Source organism: Callorhinus ursinus, unplaced genomic scaffold (genome assembly GCF_003265705.2).
Source record: "Callorhinus ursinus isolate GAN/ISIS: 27379988/994484 unplaced genomic scaffold, GSC_fseal_2.0 scaffold1, whole genome shotgun sequence".
Lineage (NCBI taxonomy): Eukaryota > Metazoa > Chordata > Mammalia > Carnivora > Otariidae > Callorhinus > Callorhinus ursinus.
This window is the reverse complement of record NW_027397063.1, coordinates 112,923,473-112,940,686: the sequence shown is the minus strand read 5'-3', so window position 1 is coordinate 112,940,686 and position 17,214 is coordinate 112,923,473. Positions and strand designations below refer to the sequence as shown.

General features: G+C 45.5%; 1 protein-coding gene across 1 annotated transcript in view; it reads left to right on the top strand.

Moving 5' to 3' along the window:
* The window catches only part of MRPS22 (mitochondrial ribosomal protein S22), a 242,816-nt gene that overhangs the window by 119,361 nt on the left and 106,241 nt on the right, over positions 1 to 17,214 (top strand). Inside the window, 1 exon segment of the mRNA XM_073899429.1 lies at positions 7,656 to 7,720. Coding sequence (XP_073755530.1) covers positions 7,656 to 7,720 — 65 coding nt within the window.

Here is a 17,214-nt window from a genome sequence, read left to right as displayed (position 1 = left end):
CTGGGATCAGGTGTGGATGGGTGGGGCAGGGATAGGAGCAGGAAATCTCTGGCTGTGTAAGAGGGATAAGAACCCATGAGAAGGGGAAGGGACGCTGTCAGGCTGCGTGACCTATATCATACAGCACTTACTTCTCACCTGCATTACCTACTGGGGTGTGTGCATGCATGTGTCAGTGCAAGCATGCGTGTGTGTGTGTGTGTGTGTGTGTGTGTGTGTGTGTGTGTGTCCATCCTCAGGTACAATTCTTAGAAGCTGAACAATTCGCTTGCTGGTTGCATAACCTCAGCAAGGAACTGCGCACACAGTGGATGCCCAGTAAGTGCTTGTAGCTGTCTTATTGGTCCAGAGCTTGGCCTGTCTGTTGCCGCTGCTGAGGGCACGCCCATCAGTCATTCCCACCCCAGGAGCCTGGGCAGTGTTTACAGTAGGAGGGGGATCCTTCCTGGTTTCTTTTATGGCTCTGATGAAGTCCTTTCCCATGAACTCCTTGCCCTTCCAGCAGCAACACTAATAACCTACTAGAGCAGCTCCCTGGGCGCTGAGGGAAGCGGAAGCCTGGAAGTGCCTCCAGGGTCCTGGCCCCTTTTAGGGTCAGAGCCCCTCCAGGGAACTGTGAATTTGCTTGAGATGGCCTGAAGCATCTTCATCTTGGCCCCCGACACTGCTTGGTGCTTTATATTCATTCAACAAATGTTTATATAGGTGCCAAAGCCAGTCTTGGTGCTGGAGATGCATTGGCAAGCAGACAAAAATCTCTACCCATATGGAGCTTATATTCTAGCATTATTTTTCATGGGAGGGAGGCAGGAATAAACAACAAAAAAAGTAAAAAATAGTAATGTATTAGGTAGTCATAAGCACTAAGGAAAAAATAAAGCAAGAAAAAGAGATATGAATCATCTTGTGAAAAGAGAGTAGGAATTTTAGAGAGAGTGGCATTAATTTTTAAAATGTGTTTTTATTGGGGTAAAATATACCTAACATAACGTGTACCATTTTAACCATTTTTCGGTGTATAGTTTAGTGGCATTCAGTACCTTCACATTGTTGTGCAACCATCACCGCCATCTGTCTCCAGAAACTTCATCATGTCATACTGAAATTCTCTACCCATTAAACACTAACTTTCCATATTTCATTGTATGCATACACCACATTTTCTCTTTCTTTTTTTCTTTCTTTCTTTCTCTCTGTCTATCTCTCTTTCTTTTTTGGTACCATATTTTCTTTGTCTATTCATCTGACAATTGCTCCTACCTTTGGCTATTGAGAATAATGCTGCTATGAACATGGGTGTACAAATATCTTTTTGAGTCCCTGCTTTTAATTCTTTTGTGTATATGCCCAGAGGTGGAATTGCTGGATCATATGGTCATTCTACATTTAATTTTTTGAGAAACTGCCATACTGTTTTCCACAGCAGCTGTACCATTTTGCATTCCCACCAGCAAATGCACAAAGATTCCAATTTCTCCAAATCCTTGTCAACACTTGCTTTCCATTATATTTAATACACACACATACACATACATACATACATGCCATCCGAATGAGTGAGGAGTAGGTTTTGTAGTGAAGAGTAGTTTTGATTTGCATTTCTCTAATGTTTAGTGATATTGAGCATTTTTCATGTGCTCATTGGCCATTGATATATATTTAGAGAAATGTCTATGCAAGTCCTTGACCCACTTTTTAGTTGAGTTGTTTGCTTTTTTTGTTGATGAGTTTTAGGAGTTCTTTATATATGCTGGATATTAATCCCTTATCAGATATGTGATTTGCAAATATTTTCATTCCATTCTGTGGGCTGCTTTTCATTCTGCTGATCGTGTCCTTTGATGCACGAAAGTTTTCATCTTGATGAAGTCCTCTTTATCTGGTTTTCCTTTTGTTACTTGTGCCTTTGTCATCATATCCAAGAGAATCATCACTACATCATGAAGCTTTTCTCCTATGTTTTATTCTGTTTTATAGTTTTAGCTATTATGCTTAGGTCTGTGATCAATTTTGAGTTCATTTTGATAAATGGTATTAGGTAAGGGTCCAGTTACATTCTTTTTTGCATGTGGATGCAAAGGACACTGACCTTCACAGTATCATTTGTTGAAAAGACTGTTCTTTTCCTACTGAGTAGCCTTGGGACCTTTATTGAAAATCGTATGACCATATATATGAGGGAGAAGATGAATTTTGAGTTAAAGACCAAGAGGAAGTGAGGAAACTAGCTATGTGGATGTGGGGGGAAGAACGTTTTGTGAAAAGGCCCTGGGGGTGGGGTCATCCAGAAGGGCTGATTTGGCTACAGTGAAGTGGATAAAAGGAAGAAGGGTAAGAGATGAGGTCAGAGAGGTGGGGGTTGGGGGAAACAACTCATGGACGGCCTGTAGGTCACAGAGAAGACTTTCTTTTGCCCTGAGCAAAATTGGAAGCAGCCACTGGAAGGCTACTTTATGTTTCCATTCTGGCTCCCACAATGAGAAGAGACGTAGGGGCCTGTGGCAAAAGCAGCAGGACCAGTAAAGAGACCACACAGGCAAGGGAAGACTGTGGTCTGAGCCAGGAGGTGACAAGTGGTAAAAATCTGGATGATAGGATTTGGTGATAGACTCAATGTGGTGGTGGGGGTAGTGGGGGCAGGGGGAGGGAGAGAGTAAGAGAGACAGAGAGAGAGACAGAGATAGAGAAGAGACTGAGAATTAGAGGGAGAGAGATAGATAGTTAAGGATGATGCCCAAATTTTAAATTTTAGTAATTGGAAAAGTGGAGTTCACATTAAACCAGAGGGCAGGAGAAAGACTGTGGTGGGCATAGATTTGGGGAGAAATCAAGATTTCAGTTTTGGATGTGCTAAATTTGAGGCACCCCTCAGACCTCCAATGGGAGGTGTTAGGTGGGCAGTTGGAGATGGGTCTGGAGTTTAAAAGAGTGGTCTTGGCTGGGGTCATGGAGCTGGCAAGCAAGCCCCATACATTGCTGTGTGACCATAGTACAGTCCCTTTCCCTCTCTGGGCCTCATTTTCCCCATAGGCAAATTAAGGTGGGCTGGAGCAGATGTGTTTTAGGTAACACCTTCCAGTTCTGGTATTTTCTGATTCTAATAGAAGAGAAATGGAGCCGGGAGCTGTAGGATGCCCCCATCTCCTCCACATATCTGTCTCCTTCCCTAGATGATTTTCTCTTAAGATCACCTCTCCCAACAGATTGCCCGGCCACTAACACCAAGGATTCAAATCTTGGAGAACATTGTAGGAAAGGAGCAGAGCCAGCCCCAACTCTACTCTGTTCTGGGGCACTCTAGGCTCCTTCAGAAAGACAATAGGTGAGACACACAGTGGAGGCCTGTGGGTGAGCAGAGGCCAGCTGGGCAGTCGAGTGATTGGAGTGTGGGCTAAATTCTAACCACTCTCAGCTCCTGATCTTTGCCTGTGACCAAGGACAAAATAGAAGAATTCTTCCCAAACAGTGACTGTAACTTTATTTAATTTTGTTTATTTGTCTCCATAATAAACATAATAACAGCTAATAATTATGAATAGTAACTGTGCTCTAGGCATGGTGCCAAGTGGTTAGCCCACATTTTCTTATTTAACCCTGACACCAGCGCTATGGAGGTTTGTGTATCCCTCTCCTCACTTTAGCATTCAGGAAGCAGAGGCTCAGAGAGGTTACTTAACTTTCTGCAGGTCACACAGCAGGAAAGTGTTAGATTTGAGATATGTATTGAGATATACTTAATCCAAAAGAATTTAATAAAAATACATGAGAAAATTTGGGCTAAGGAAAATTCAACAGGGTACAGAAAACCAGGCCCTATAACATAAGATTCTATACAGTTGCTGAGAGAAATGAATATTGACTGAGTTTCTTAGCAACCAAAGCAAAAAGGGAAATATGATCAGATATAGGATTCATAATGTCCACAATATTAATAACTTGAGTATTCCTGGTGTTGGGACTGAGAGGACTTTTGGGAGTCAGCGTCATGGGGATGAGCTGTGATATGAGAGATGATGCTGTCAGCAACAAGATCTTTTAACAGTGACAAAAGGGAGTTTCACGAGGAGGCTTGGCACAGTGCCCTCTGATGGGGATCAATCAGTAAAAGCAACCACAGGGAGGAATACACAGGGTAGTCAGAATCAGACCCTTGGGAAGAGGCTGCCTGTGTCCCAAGGAGGCCATCTCAGTACCTTGGCCACACAGAGGAGCCCCACCAGGCCTGGAATAGCAGATGGGGGGCCCTTTATTGCCTTCACAACTCCCTGAAGCTCCCAAAAGGCCAGTCCACCCTCCCTTTTAGTGCAGGGCTGGCATTGTTCACTGGGGACAGATATTACTGTGGGAATCCAGGTCTGTGTCCCTCCATTCAGCTCGGGGGGTGCGGAGCCCCAGGTCAAGACTGTTCCCAGCCCTGCCCACTGGTGCGCAGCCTCCAAGATGTCGGCGCCCGCTGCTGCCTCTCAGGCACACCTTCTGCCGGAGAGCCAGCAACCCTGGGAGCCCTCCCCCAGAAAGCTCTTGGCTGGGAGACAGGCAGGATTTTGTCCTTCTAAAGCATGGAAGGACACGGAGCCAGGTACCTCCTTGTGCAGAGTGCTGTCCCATAGATAGTTGTGGAAGAAAGGAAGGAATGAAAAGCCCATTGGAAGATATCTTACATGTTGTCATGCTCTCTGGACCCTTCTCTGTGAGTAGAGGCTTCTAACCTTCCTCCTCATGCTCATGGCTCCCAGCAGATGCACTGTCTCTGGGCAGGTGGGCCAGTAGCTTGGGAAGCGGGGCTGTCCCCTGGTCTAGGGACAAGGCAACTAGCCTTCTGGGACTGTGTGTGGGTGGGGTGAATGGTAGCAGGAGTAGGTCTGTGACGTCAGCAGCTCTGGCTTAGACTCTTACTCCAGGTGTTGGCTGGGAGGCCATGGATGGAGATGCCACTTCTCTGGTCCTTTGTTTTCTCTTCTATAAAACGGGAACAGCACTACCTACTTCATGGGCTGTTGTGGGGATTCAAATGGCTGCCTGACACAGCAAAGGGTCAATATAAGATCCTCCTTCTTTAGATTCTGGCTCAGCCATTACAAGTTGTGTGAGCTTGAGATGTCACTTTACCTCTCTGAGCCTCAGTTTCCTTGTCTGTAAGATAGGAATAACACAGTGTAAGACCTTTGGGAGGACTGAAAGAAATAGCACTTCTAATAGCCTCTACCACAGAGCCCAGCACATAGTAGGTGCTCAGTCAAAGGTGGTTACAGTTACTGTTATGATTATCAGAGACTAAACTGTGCCTCATAGGGTGGATGTCCACAAAAGAGATAGGTAACCGAGGGCCAAGGCAGTCATGACATACGTCCTGGAGGAAGTGGCCCTGGCAGCCAGCCAGATCAGGTTGGGGTTATATAGGTCTCAAGGAGAGGGTTGTCACCCCAGGGCAGGGCCTAATGTGAGCCAGGGCAGAGGGCACGTGAAGGGGCTAGTGTCTGATCTGAAAGGGAAGGGAGTGTTTGGGAGAGAAGTAAGAACACAAGCCTTTTAGTTAGCTGTGGGAGCTCAGGAGGGCCCAGAAAGGCTAGCAGAGGAGAACAGGGGCCACTCTGGTGAGACAACGATCAGCCCCATTCTACAGATGTCAAAACTGAAGCCCATGGAGGACAGATGAAATAACTTGTTCAAAATGAGTGAAGAACTTGGCACTGGAATGTAAATCCGTGAGGGCTGGTGCTCAGACTGTGTGCTTTCCTGGGTTTTTAATTAACACAAAGACCTCCCCACACCGGGGTGGGGAGGGGGTGTAGCTGACTGTGAAGAGGAGCAGGGAGAAATAAGGAGGGGTGTGGAGCTCAGCTGGGCCGTTTGGAAATGAACACAGATGAGACTGAGTCTCTCTTGGGCCGTTATGGAGATTAATGGCCACAGACAAGGGCCCTCACGCATCACTAGGGAGAAGATTTCAAAGACCCTTAAAAATCATTGGGAAACATTTCAAAAGGAAAACTGCTCGCAAAGCATCCAGCGGCCCGCCAAATGCGCTGGCGTATAGCTCACCAGGCGATGCTTGTAATCTAATTGCCTATGAGCAAGAGTTTAAAACAATATTTACGATGTGGAAAAATAGCCCGTGATTTGATTTGTACAGAAGAAACACGCCTAATGAGTAAATTAGATTTTGATCTTGCTGGCTCTGGTCCTGTGGGTGGAGCCTAGCCCTTTGGAAGGGCCAGGCTCTTCTCCCGTCCACCTCCCTCCCCACCCTCTCTCACACCCCCAGCATGGTCCTGTGACAGCTCTGTGCCCTGGTATGACGCGAGACCAGCACTGTTGCCCTGATGCCTGAGCACAGCAGCCCAGAAACACATCCTCCCTTTTTCTTGGGCCTGCCAGTCCTTCAAACCCCACCCCTGCCTCCGGGAAGCCTCCTAGACTGCTCTAGCCTGCTCTTTTCATTTCCGATAGCTCTGAGAGTCTGTGACACACCGTTGAGCTTCAGTGAGATAGAGCTGGCTCTTGGTTAGACATTCACTAGCTTGGAATGTTTTTGCTTAGTGTGTTGTCTCATGAAGGCTGTTAGATGTTCCTTTGCAATCTGGACTTGTTCTATTTCTCGCTTTATATTTAATGGAGGCACTCAGGTAAGTATTAATTGCTTTTGCTGACCAGTGTCGATTCTCCTTCTTCTGGAAAGAGTACGATGATTTCCCTTGGGGAAAGTATCCCCTACCCCCTCCCCGCCTCCAGTGGCAGTCCAAGGTCTATGTGGTCTGGGCAGGGCTGACCAGACTCCTCCCAGCTCTAGGCGCCCGTGGAGGGCACGTGACCCAGAGCTGGCCAATCAGAGCACCACTGCTCTTGGCTGCGGAGATGTGTTCAGAGATGGCTAAGTGACTCACGTCAGGCCACTGAGACCTCCTTGGGAAGGCTGCCCGAGCTACCGCGAGAGAGGCATGTTCTGTGCTCTGGAACTGCTAAACTAGGAGAATCAAAGGGTGGAGCTCCTGGTGGTCATCTCGTTACTTCATGGGGGAAGCGCCTCTGAAAGCGAGACCAGTACGTGGGAAGTGCAACTGAGGAACATAGAGCGATTCTTAGGGTCCATGGTCAAGCACCCGAATCCAGACGTGGGTGATTCACGTGCACTTTAATCCACTACTTTACTGGCTCTCGTCTGTTTCAACCAGTTTGAGTTGGGTTTTAGTGTTTCACACAGAGACCAGTAGTTTTTCTTTTTTTTATTAAAATAATTATTTTATTATAAGAAAAAAATCAGTGAAATATTTTACCTGTTTTTTTAATACTAAGTCTTGAAAATCCGTTGAATATCTAAATTGTCATTGGAATACTTGATCTCTATTTAGATTTCATAAAATATGCAAAAGAAAGGTAAATTTTCCTACCTAAGCTGTCTCATACACACATAAGTTTTCCTTTTTTTTTAGTTTTTGATGTGGTGCTCCACGATTCATTGTTTTCGTATAACACCCAGTGCTCTGACTTACACAAAAGGCACAGGACTAGTGTCCAAGAGTGATGACTAGATTCTTCTAGAACTGAGGGAATTGTAGAGACTATAAAAATCAAATGTTCATGGACATAATTCTGTGAATGAAGCCAGTTTGCCAGACTTTTCCTGACTGCCTGCTCTGTGTTGGCTCTTCCTCTAGGTGCTGGGGACACAGAAGAATTAGAGCAGACCCAGCCCGGAGGAGCCCACAGGCTTGGAAGGGAGGTAAGAGCTGCAGCTGCCAGCTATAGCCAACTCCTTCCAGAGGAGGTAGTGTCATGTATGCTGTGGAGAATCCCTCCAAGGGCTCTGGGGGCACCCTGATGGAAGAGCAGACAAGAGATTGGGAGGGTGGGTAGGGCTTCACCAGGGAGGTGAGACAGTTCCCCGGGGGGCAGGGGGAGAGACTTGATTGTGAAATTGGTGGCAGTGCCAGGACTGAGGCTCCTTGCCCCAGACCCCCGGAAAAGGGGCCCCTACACTGCTGCTTAGCACCTGACAGAGGTCTCCTGGCTGTCTCTCTTCCTGCCCACTCGACAGCAGCCCCCTCGGCTGGGAGAGGAAGCGGGAGAGTGTGGTGGTTGTCTTGGGTCGTGTGTGGGCATTGGGGGCCAGCTGAAGGAGATGGGGCTTTCCAACCACATGGTGAAGCCGGGTGTGGGCGGGGGATGCAGGCGCCGATACTTGTCTGGGTGAGCCAGTCTCGTTCATCATGACATTCATGATCAAGGCCTTTGTGGCATCAGCAACAATGCTATGACATTTGCTGGGTATTTCCTTGTGGGGGGGGCTTTACACACAAACTTCTGTGTCCTCACTTAACAGTGAGTCACCTGCCTTGGCTCCCACTTTTCTGAATGGTGCTTAGAAAGAGTTAGAGAATCGAGAGCAAGCCTGTCTCGCCGGAGTCTGCTTGGCAACTATGGTGATACTATGAAGTAAATTGAGCTGTCACTAAGTGCCTACTATTTCCTGAGCCTGCCTCCTTCTCCACTCAGCTGCCAAAAATAGAGTAAGAAGCAGACCATAGCTAGAAATACATGTCCGCCGTCCTTTCTTTTCTTTTTTTTTTCCATTAAATTCAATTAGCCAAGGTATAGTACATCATTAGTTTTCAATATGATGTTCAATGATTCATTAGTTGAATATAACACCCCCTGCTCATCATATCACGTGCCCTCTTTAATTCCCATCACCTGTTACCCCATCCCCCCCACCCACCTCCCTTTCCCCAACCCTCAGTTTATTTCCCAGAGTCAACAGTCTCATATAGTTTGTCTCCCTCAATGACTTCCTCCCATTCAGTTTTCCCTCTCTTCCCCTATTGTCCTCTACATTATCCTTCCATAGCAGGGGATGCATGCGGTGATGTATGGATGCATCCATCCATGACAATGTACAGAAACATGCAGAGAAGAGTGGGATTAATTCAGTGTTGGCAATCAGGAAAGCATACTGAGGTGGCTGATGGCCAAGCAAGACTTGGAGGCTGGGAAGAATTGTCCTTCAGACAGCAAGCGTTTTGTGCAGTGAGATCCTAATAGCAGGGTTCCATTGAAGATAGTTCCCACATCTCATTTCCTGAGAGGTAGATTCCATTGCCCCATTTTACAGAGGAGGCAGTTGAGGCTTCACATGCTTAAGTAACTTGCCAAGGCAGTGCAGGGCCAGGATTCAAACCTGAGCTCTGTCATGCAAAGTTTGGGCTGCTTTCTCTATGCCTTGCTCCCTTTGGAGTATCTGTGGCTTTTGTTACCCAACACTGAGTCTGCAGAATGGAACCTCCCATCTTCTGGGCTGACACCATCCAGTCCTCAGTAGATGCTGATGTCATAGTGCTGGGAGTGATGGTGGGGATACTCTCGTGCACCCCACCCCCACTTCACAGGTATAAGGGAGGCAGCCTGGGGGGAGAGCTGGGTTCCTGCCTCGCGGGCCTGGCTCCCCACACGGTCCCACTTCTCTGGTTGTGGGGATGGATGTCAGACTTCAAAGGCAGCAGTGCATTGTCTCTCCAACCTCCAGTCCATGAGAAAGTGCCTAAGTCCCAGAACAAAGGCTCTTCCAGACTCACGTCACCTGCTCGGCACTTAGCACGGGGCTTAATTAAAGGAAACAGAGCTTCTTGGAGTGAGAGTGAGGAGTGAGTGAGAAAGTCGATAACACTAAAGACACCGCCATTAATAAAGCCAGACTCGCTGCTAATATCCCACTTGAATTCAAAACAGGACAAATAATTGGAAATCTGAGCAGGGTGAGTGGTGGGGCCAGTGGTACAGATGACAGAGGTCTGGCAGCTGTGGGAGACCTTCTGTGTGGGGCGATGTGGCCGGGCAAGAGCTCCTGGAGGGAGTAATTCAGTCCTGGGGCCCAGTGCCCTCTTCTTGGCTGACAGCCGTAGACTGGCACCTGGATGTGGAAGAAGCTCACACTGAATAGCACTTGAAATGTGCCAGGCACTGTTTTCAGTTCTTTACAAATATCAGTTTAATCCTTTAAAAATATATATCCTTTGTACCTATCTACACCTATTTATCTTATTAATTAGGTGCCATTATTGCTCCCATTTTACAGCTGAGGAAACTGGTGCACAGAGGGTTTAGGTAATTTGTCCGGGCTGAGCTGGGATTTTGAACCTCTGTGCCACGACCTCAAAGTATATGTGCCTAACCACCAGGCTACACTACCTCCTTTGAGTGAACTGGCCTCTCATCCCTAGTTTGCTGGATAACTGGGCAAGAACTGCCGTCCATTCAGTCAGCAAACATTTGTCAGTATAGTGCAATCTTAGCAATAACAGTAACAAGCACTGTATACAGTTCCTATATGCTAGGCACTAAATACTTTATATGCATTATCTCAACCCCGCTGATCGCCCGTACAGTGGGTGCTTTTACTGCCTCAGTTTTACAGGGAATGGAACTGAGCCTCAGAGAAGTTAGATGACTCCCTGTGGTCCCATGCCTAGTTAGTACCAGAGCCAAGATTCAACCCTACATCTTTTGGTTCAAAGTGCAACCCCAAAACCACTGCTGGTATCAGTGTCTATTCCCAAAGGGTGCTCATGTAGAGCCTGGGCAGGTGTACTCATGGGCAGTTATGATGCTGGCTGATGGATGCTGCACACATCTAGACATGAGTATCCAGTGATGGGCAGGAACCACGTATGGTCCACTGAGTACCATTCAGTTAATGTCCTCAGGCCATAAACCCTGGGGCACTACTGTATCCCACCTAACCCCTTCTATTCCTTGTCTTTTTTTTTTTTTGAAGGTTTTATTTATTTATTTGACATAGAGAGACACAGCGAGAGAGGGAACACAAGCAGGGGGAGTAGGAGTAGGGAGTACCCCACGGAGTAGGGAGCCCGATGCGGGGCTCGATCCCAGGACCCTGGGATCATGACTTGAGCTGAAGGCAGACGCTTAACGACTGAGCCACCCAGGCGCGCCTCTACTCCTTGTCTTTATCCTGCCTCCTCTCCCATGTGTTCAGTCCACAGCCTTAGAGCTGGGGATGGCCACCTGGGGAATTCTGTGTATTCTGAACCCTGTGTTGGGGGATTGGGATGCATTCTTCCTAGGAACCTGGCTCCCTGCTGGTGGGTGACATAACCCACACTGATTCAAGAGGCAATGTAATGGAATGAAAAGGGCATGGATACTGGGGTCAGGCAGGCCTCAGTGTGACTCCTGATTTCTGAGCCTTAGTTTCTCTATCTGTGAAATGGGCCTGCAGTTCCAGAGAATGGGTGGAGAAGGCTGGCTTCTGCACTAAAACCCGAGGCAGCCTCACTGTGGAGAGGGAAAGGAGAGTAAGAAGAGGGTCAAAACCTGTGAATTCTGGAGAGCACAAGGAGAAGAAAAAATGGACCCCTTCCCTTAGCTCATCATATTGGAATGAGGGGCTCCTTAGAACTGGGGGTGAGCATATGTAGGGGAAATGAGATGTGGGCATGGGGGAGAAGACAGGGCCTCATTGCTCTGAGAGTGCTGAAGGCCAGAAATGTCACCTCATCCAGGAGACTCAGGTCACCTCATGCATGGAGCCAGTGGATCATTGAGATGGCTCAGGGCATGGCTTCCATCTTTAGGGTTGTTATCTTGGAGGACTTCAAGGCATGTAGCTTAGAGAGTGTCCCTCCCCGGTGAGCCTGTCTCCTTGCCCCTGCTAGGTTAGAGAAAAGCTCACACTCAATCCTGATCTGAAATGTCCTCATGTCATCTGCATGGCAGTGCTGACAGTGCGGCTTTGGGGTTTTTTGGTGGGTGAAGGACAGATAAGGGGAGAGTGGTCAATGCACAGATGGAAGGCTCTGAGACCACTGCTCTTGAGAGACCCCTCCCGATTTGATACTGAGTCTAATGATTTTGACCTCTGAATAGTCCAGCTGTGATAGCCAATGACAGGGACTTTGCGCCAAGGATCAGAACTGGATTTATACTTTAGCCATAAATAGAAGTGAATTCAGTGTTCTAGTGACAAATGGTTAACAACTAGCTTTCTAGGGTTGGAAAAAGTCCTAATTTGTAACATTCGACAATTTTTTGGTATAAACATTCCCACCATGGCTGATCTTAAGCTGCCAACATGACATCACTGAACATTAAGTTGGGAAGAGGTGTTAACGATTGGTTCTCATGAGCCCATACACACTGACTCCAGCACCCTTGTGCACAGATTCACCATGAGGCAGAAGAGGCTCAAACTCATTTGTAGGGGTCCTTCCAAGGCCTGTACAATTGTGTTCACAGGCGATATACAGTTTGGAAAAGTCAGATATAATAACCGCATTGGTTAAGATTCTTGCTTCTTTCCACTCCTTGTATTGAAGGACCTGGAGTAGCTATGGGCACATAGTAATTTGTTGTGATTTCTTTTTTATTCTAAATATATATTATTTTTGTACCTAATTTTGCTTTGTAATTTTATTTTTTTTTTCTTAAAGAGGGCCTCAAAACCTCTCTATACTTCCCACTGCAAGGCATGGATCTATCCTGGGAGTAAATTAAATTGTGATACCCTCCAGGAAATTTTGGTTGTTGTTACGCCGTACCTTAGAGACACATTGGTGTATATAAATTCATTACTGGAAGTTTTGATCCAGATTAAGTTCCTAGAACGTGACTTTCATTATGCCAGAGCTCTGCTCAAAACTCTCATGGCTCCCTCTGGATCCCTTAAACTAGCATTCAAGGATCTCCATAGATTCAGATTTCCTTCTGAAAATATCTTCTTTATTCTCTCTTTATCCTCCAAATAAAACTTTTTCCCTTGTGACTGTAATTAGGTTGTTTTCTCTACCTGGAGCACCTTTTCTGTCTCCTCTCTTTTGGGTTTGCCAAGTGCTTTTTCTGTATCTATTGAGATGATCATGTGGGTGTCTTTGTGTGTGTGTGTGTGTGTGTGTGTGTGTGTGTGTGTGTCCTTTTTTATATTAATATGGTGTATTACATTGATTTTCAGGTGTTAAACCAACCTTGCATTACTGGGATAAATCCTTCTTAGTCATAGTGTATAATCCTTTTTACATTTTGCTGAATTCAGTTTGCTAGTATTTTGTTGAGGATTTTTTTAATAAGATTTTATTTATTTATTTAACAGAGCGACGCACAGCGAGAGAGGGAACACAAGCAGGGGGAGTGGGAGAGGGAGAAGTAGGCTTCCTGCCGGGCAGGGAGCCCGATGTGGGGCTCGATCCCAGGACCCGAGATCATGACTTGAGCCGAAGGCAGACACCTAATGGCTGAGCCACCCAGGCGCCCCTTGTTGAGGATTTTTGCATATATATTCATAAAAATTATTGATCTTTAGCTTTCTTATGATGCCTTTGTCTGGTTTCAGTATCAAGGTAATTCTGGTCTCACATAATGAGTTGAGAAGTGTTCCTTTCTGTTTTTTGGAAGAGTCTGTGATGGTTTGGTATTAATTTTTCTTTAAATGTTTTGGTATAATTCAGGGAAATCCTCTGACACCGGGCTTTTATTTGTGGGAAGTTTTTAAATTACTAATTCTCTTTTCTTATTATAGGTCCATTCAGATTTTCTATTTCTTCTTGAGTCAGTTTGGATAGTTTACATCTTTCTAGGAATTTGTCCATCTCAACTAAGTTGTCTAATTTGTTGGCCTATGGTTGTTTGAAGTATTCCCTTATACAGGCTTACCTGGGAGATATTGTGAGTTTTGTTCCAGACTACTGCAGTAAAGTGAATATCACAATAAGGTGAGTCAAATGAGTTTTTGGTTTCCGAGGACATATAAAAGTTACGTTTATGCTATATATTAAGTGTGCAATAGCATGTCTAAAAAACCAATGCTCTGATAATAATTAAAAAAAAACTAGTTAAAAGTGAATAAATAAATAAATAAAAATACTTTATTACTAAAAAGTGCTAACCATCATCTGAGCTTTCAGTGACTTGTAATCACTGATCACAGGTCACCATAACAAATATAATAATAATGAAAAAGTTTGAAATATTGCAAGAATTACCAAAATGTGACACAGAGACACAAAGTGAGCAAATGCTGATAGAAAAATGGTGCCTATAGATGCTCAGTGCAGGGTTGTCAAACCTTCAATTTGTTAAAAAATGAAATGACTATACAAGCTCAATAAAATGAAGCCCAGTAAAATGGGGTATGCCTGTAAGCCTTTTTGTTTTTATAAGATTGGTGGTGATGTCTTCTTTCTTGTTTCTGATTTTAGTTATTTGAACCTTCTCTTTTTTTATTTTCACCAGTCTAGCTCAAATTTAGTCAATTTTGTTGATCTTTTCAAAGAATGACTTTTGGTTTTACTGATTTTCTCTATTATTTTTCTAGTCTTTCTTTCTTTCTTTTTTTTCTACTCTAGTCTTTATTTCCTTTCTTCTACTTGTTCTGGGTTTAGTTTGCTCTTCTTTTTCTAGGAGAAAGTACTGGGAAAGACCCTAAAAACTGTATAACCCAATATTGATGTTTTAGGAGATTGGCTGAAGCCCCCAAATTAAAAAAAAAAAAACATTTTAAAGATTCCAGACACTTCTTTGCAGATTACTAAAAGGTAGCAGAAATGGTCCAGTGACTTCTCACCCCCATCATCTATCTCCAGCCTACAGAGAAGAAAATAGAGATTTGAGAGCAATTCAGTTGTCTTTGTGTCCTCCATGTCCCCTACTCCATGATTAAGAAAGAGATGCTTCCCCCAAACAGATTGATAGGACTTCAGAAGTACTTGCAGAGATAGGGAGTGGACTGTCAGAAGAGGAGTTTGGTACTACCACCTGGCAGGATATTTGCTGAGCTTCAGAAACCCATGGGCTGTCTTGCTACATGAAGAGAAGGAAGGGCAGTGAGAATGGTTATAGCATACATCGCCTGAAGTTTGGGAGTGGTTGCGTACATGGAGACTGCTGCCTGCTTCTTTCCAGGGACTTGGAGGGCTGGCTGGAGTGACCTGTGGTGGCAGGGGAGGGGCAAGGGCAGTAGAGCGGCCTTGCATGAGCATTTCCTGTATGTCATGTGGACAGACTAGGGCTCAAGCTGTCTTGACAAGATCTGCCTAGTGGGAAGAGGGACCCTAAGCAGTAAAAGGCTATGAGGGGGACCAATTAGGAAGGTGCTGAGAAAGGGGTCAAAGAGACAGAGAGTGCACGGCCATCAATAGGAAGCTGTACCGAGCTGTGAGGAGGTGTCTGTAAGAGTCTACAGATGCATTCCCAGTGGGTGGGTGGGGTGGTCAGCATTTTGGCATCTGATGCTATAATGAGAGCAAACAGCCAGCCAGTAATGTCTTAGAGGACTATGATCAGGCGTTTCCTTCTCCCTTCTATGTGCACCCCCTTCAGTTCTAGGTAGGTTATATGACCTAATCAGCAAGTCCTCTTAGGAGCTCTGTGTGACGAAGAACATCATACACATGGAGCTTGATTCCTGCCTTGTCTCATTTGCTGTGCCCCTCCACCACTGACCGGGAGTGATAAATAGGAGATCCCCAGGGCCAGCCTCCCATTGCACAGACAGGGTAACTAGGGCCTACAGAGGGGAGAGGTCTTGCCCAAGATAATAAATGCAGGTTGTGTGAGAGGCTCCTGAGCCTTCCAACTCCTGGAAGCTATGGCCCTTTCCTATCCATTCAACACAGACAGCTCTCGTTGTAAAAGGACACAAGCTGGGGTGGGAGAAGCAGGGAGGGAGAGGATAAAATGTAGATTCTCTGAATTTTATTTTCATCATCAGAGGTTTCTCGGGGAAAATGATAGTTCCATCCTAGACAGGGAAGTGGAAATGGCCTATGCTAATGTGTGCAAGTTGTGGAAAATGCTTTATTTTAACCCTGTTCCCCCAGAAGTCATAGTCATCTATTTGAAACTGCCAATCAACCTTCCAGCAAAGGAAAACACACGCACACCTCTGCACAAATGGCTTTGATTAGGCTTAGCTGTAGGTTTAAGAAAATTTAATCATCTTAACCTGTTTAGTCTTTTCCCTGATGAAAATCATCAGTCAGATTCCAGCATGAGCCCGTTAGAACTGAGCTGCTGTCAGCACCGTTGTTTATGTTAATACGTTATAGGCATGAAATGGAGGAGAGCGGAGTTATGAGAAGAAGTCCTGAGTGAATTAGGAGAGTAGGGGTTTGTGGCAGGCCCCCGAGGCTGACAGGCGGGGCTCGGAAAGGACTGTTTATTTATGCGTCTCAAACTACAGTCTCCTCTACCTGTTGGGAGCAACTCTAAAGTGTATTTCTCTCTGCGGTCAGAACTGACGTTCAGTAGAACTGCAGGTCTGGAACCCTATAGATACCATTTGCTAGCTGCATGACCTCAGGTGGGTTACTTAACCTCTCTTAATGTCAGTTTTCTCATCTGAGAAATGGGGCTGACAGGAGTAACTAGCCCACTGGATGGCTTTATAGATTACTGGCACATTGGGTAAAGGCCTGGTAATTATTAGTAAATGCTCAGTCACATGCTCCATGGCATCAGCATTATCCCTCTTTCCTGATGCCAGGCAGCTACTTCATGGTGCTCTCTCCTAGTACCCTGGGCTCTGTGGACATCGGCCAGTGGGTGATTCCCACTCAATGTGAAATGGTCTGCTGGGCACAGATTGGAAAGGCCCTAAATCTGGAACCTTGACCCATCTCCGTTATGAGGACCTAGGTGACTTTAGGGAAATCACTGCTTCTTTGGATTTTGGTTTCTTGGTCCACCATGAGACCTCTCTTTGTGCCCATCACCCACTCTCCCCTTCGTTCTAGAGAAAAATCCCAACTGCCACCCACCTAAAGGGTTACATTTCTCAGCTTCCTTATAGCTAGGTGTGGCCAAAGGACTATTTCTGGCCGTTGAAATCCAAGAAGAAATGTTATGTGGAACTTCTAAAAAGTCTTCTAAAAGAGGGAGAAGAAATGGGTGAATGTCTACCAATATGTGAATAAAGAATGGCCCATTCATACTACAGAATATTATTCAGCAATAAAATTCTTCTGGTACATATAACATGGGTATATCTCAGAAGTGTTATGCTGAGTGACAGAATCCAGACACAGAAGAGTAAATTCTAAATTATTGCATTTTAAAAAAATTTTATTTTATTATGTTATGTTAATCACCACACATTACATCATTAGTTTTTAATGTAGTGTTCCATGATTCATTGTTTGAGTATAACACCCAGTGCTCCATTCAATACGTGCCCTCCTTAATACCCATCACCAGGCTAACCCATCCCCC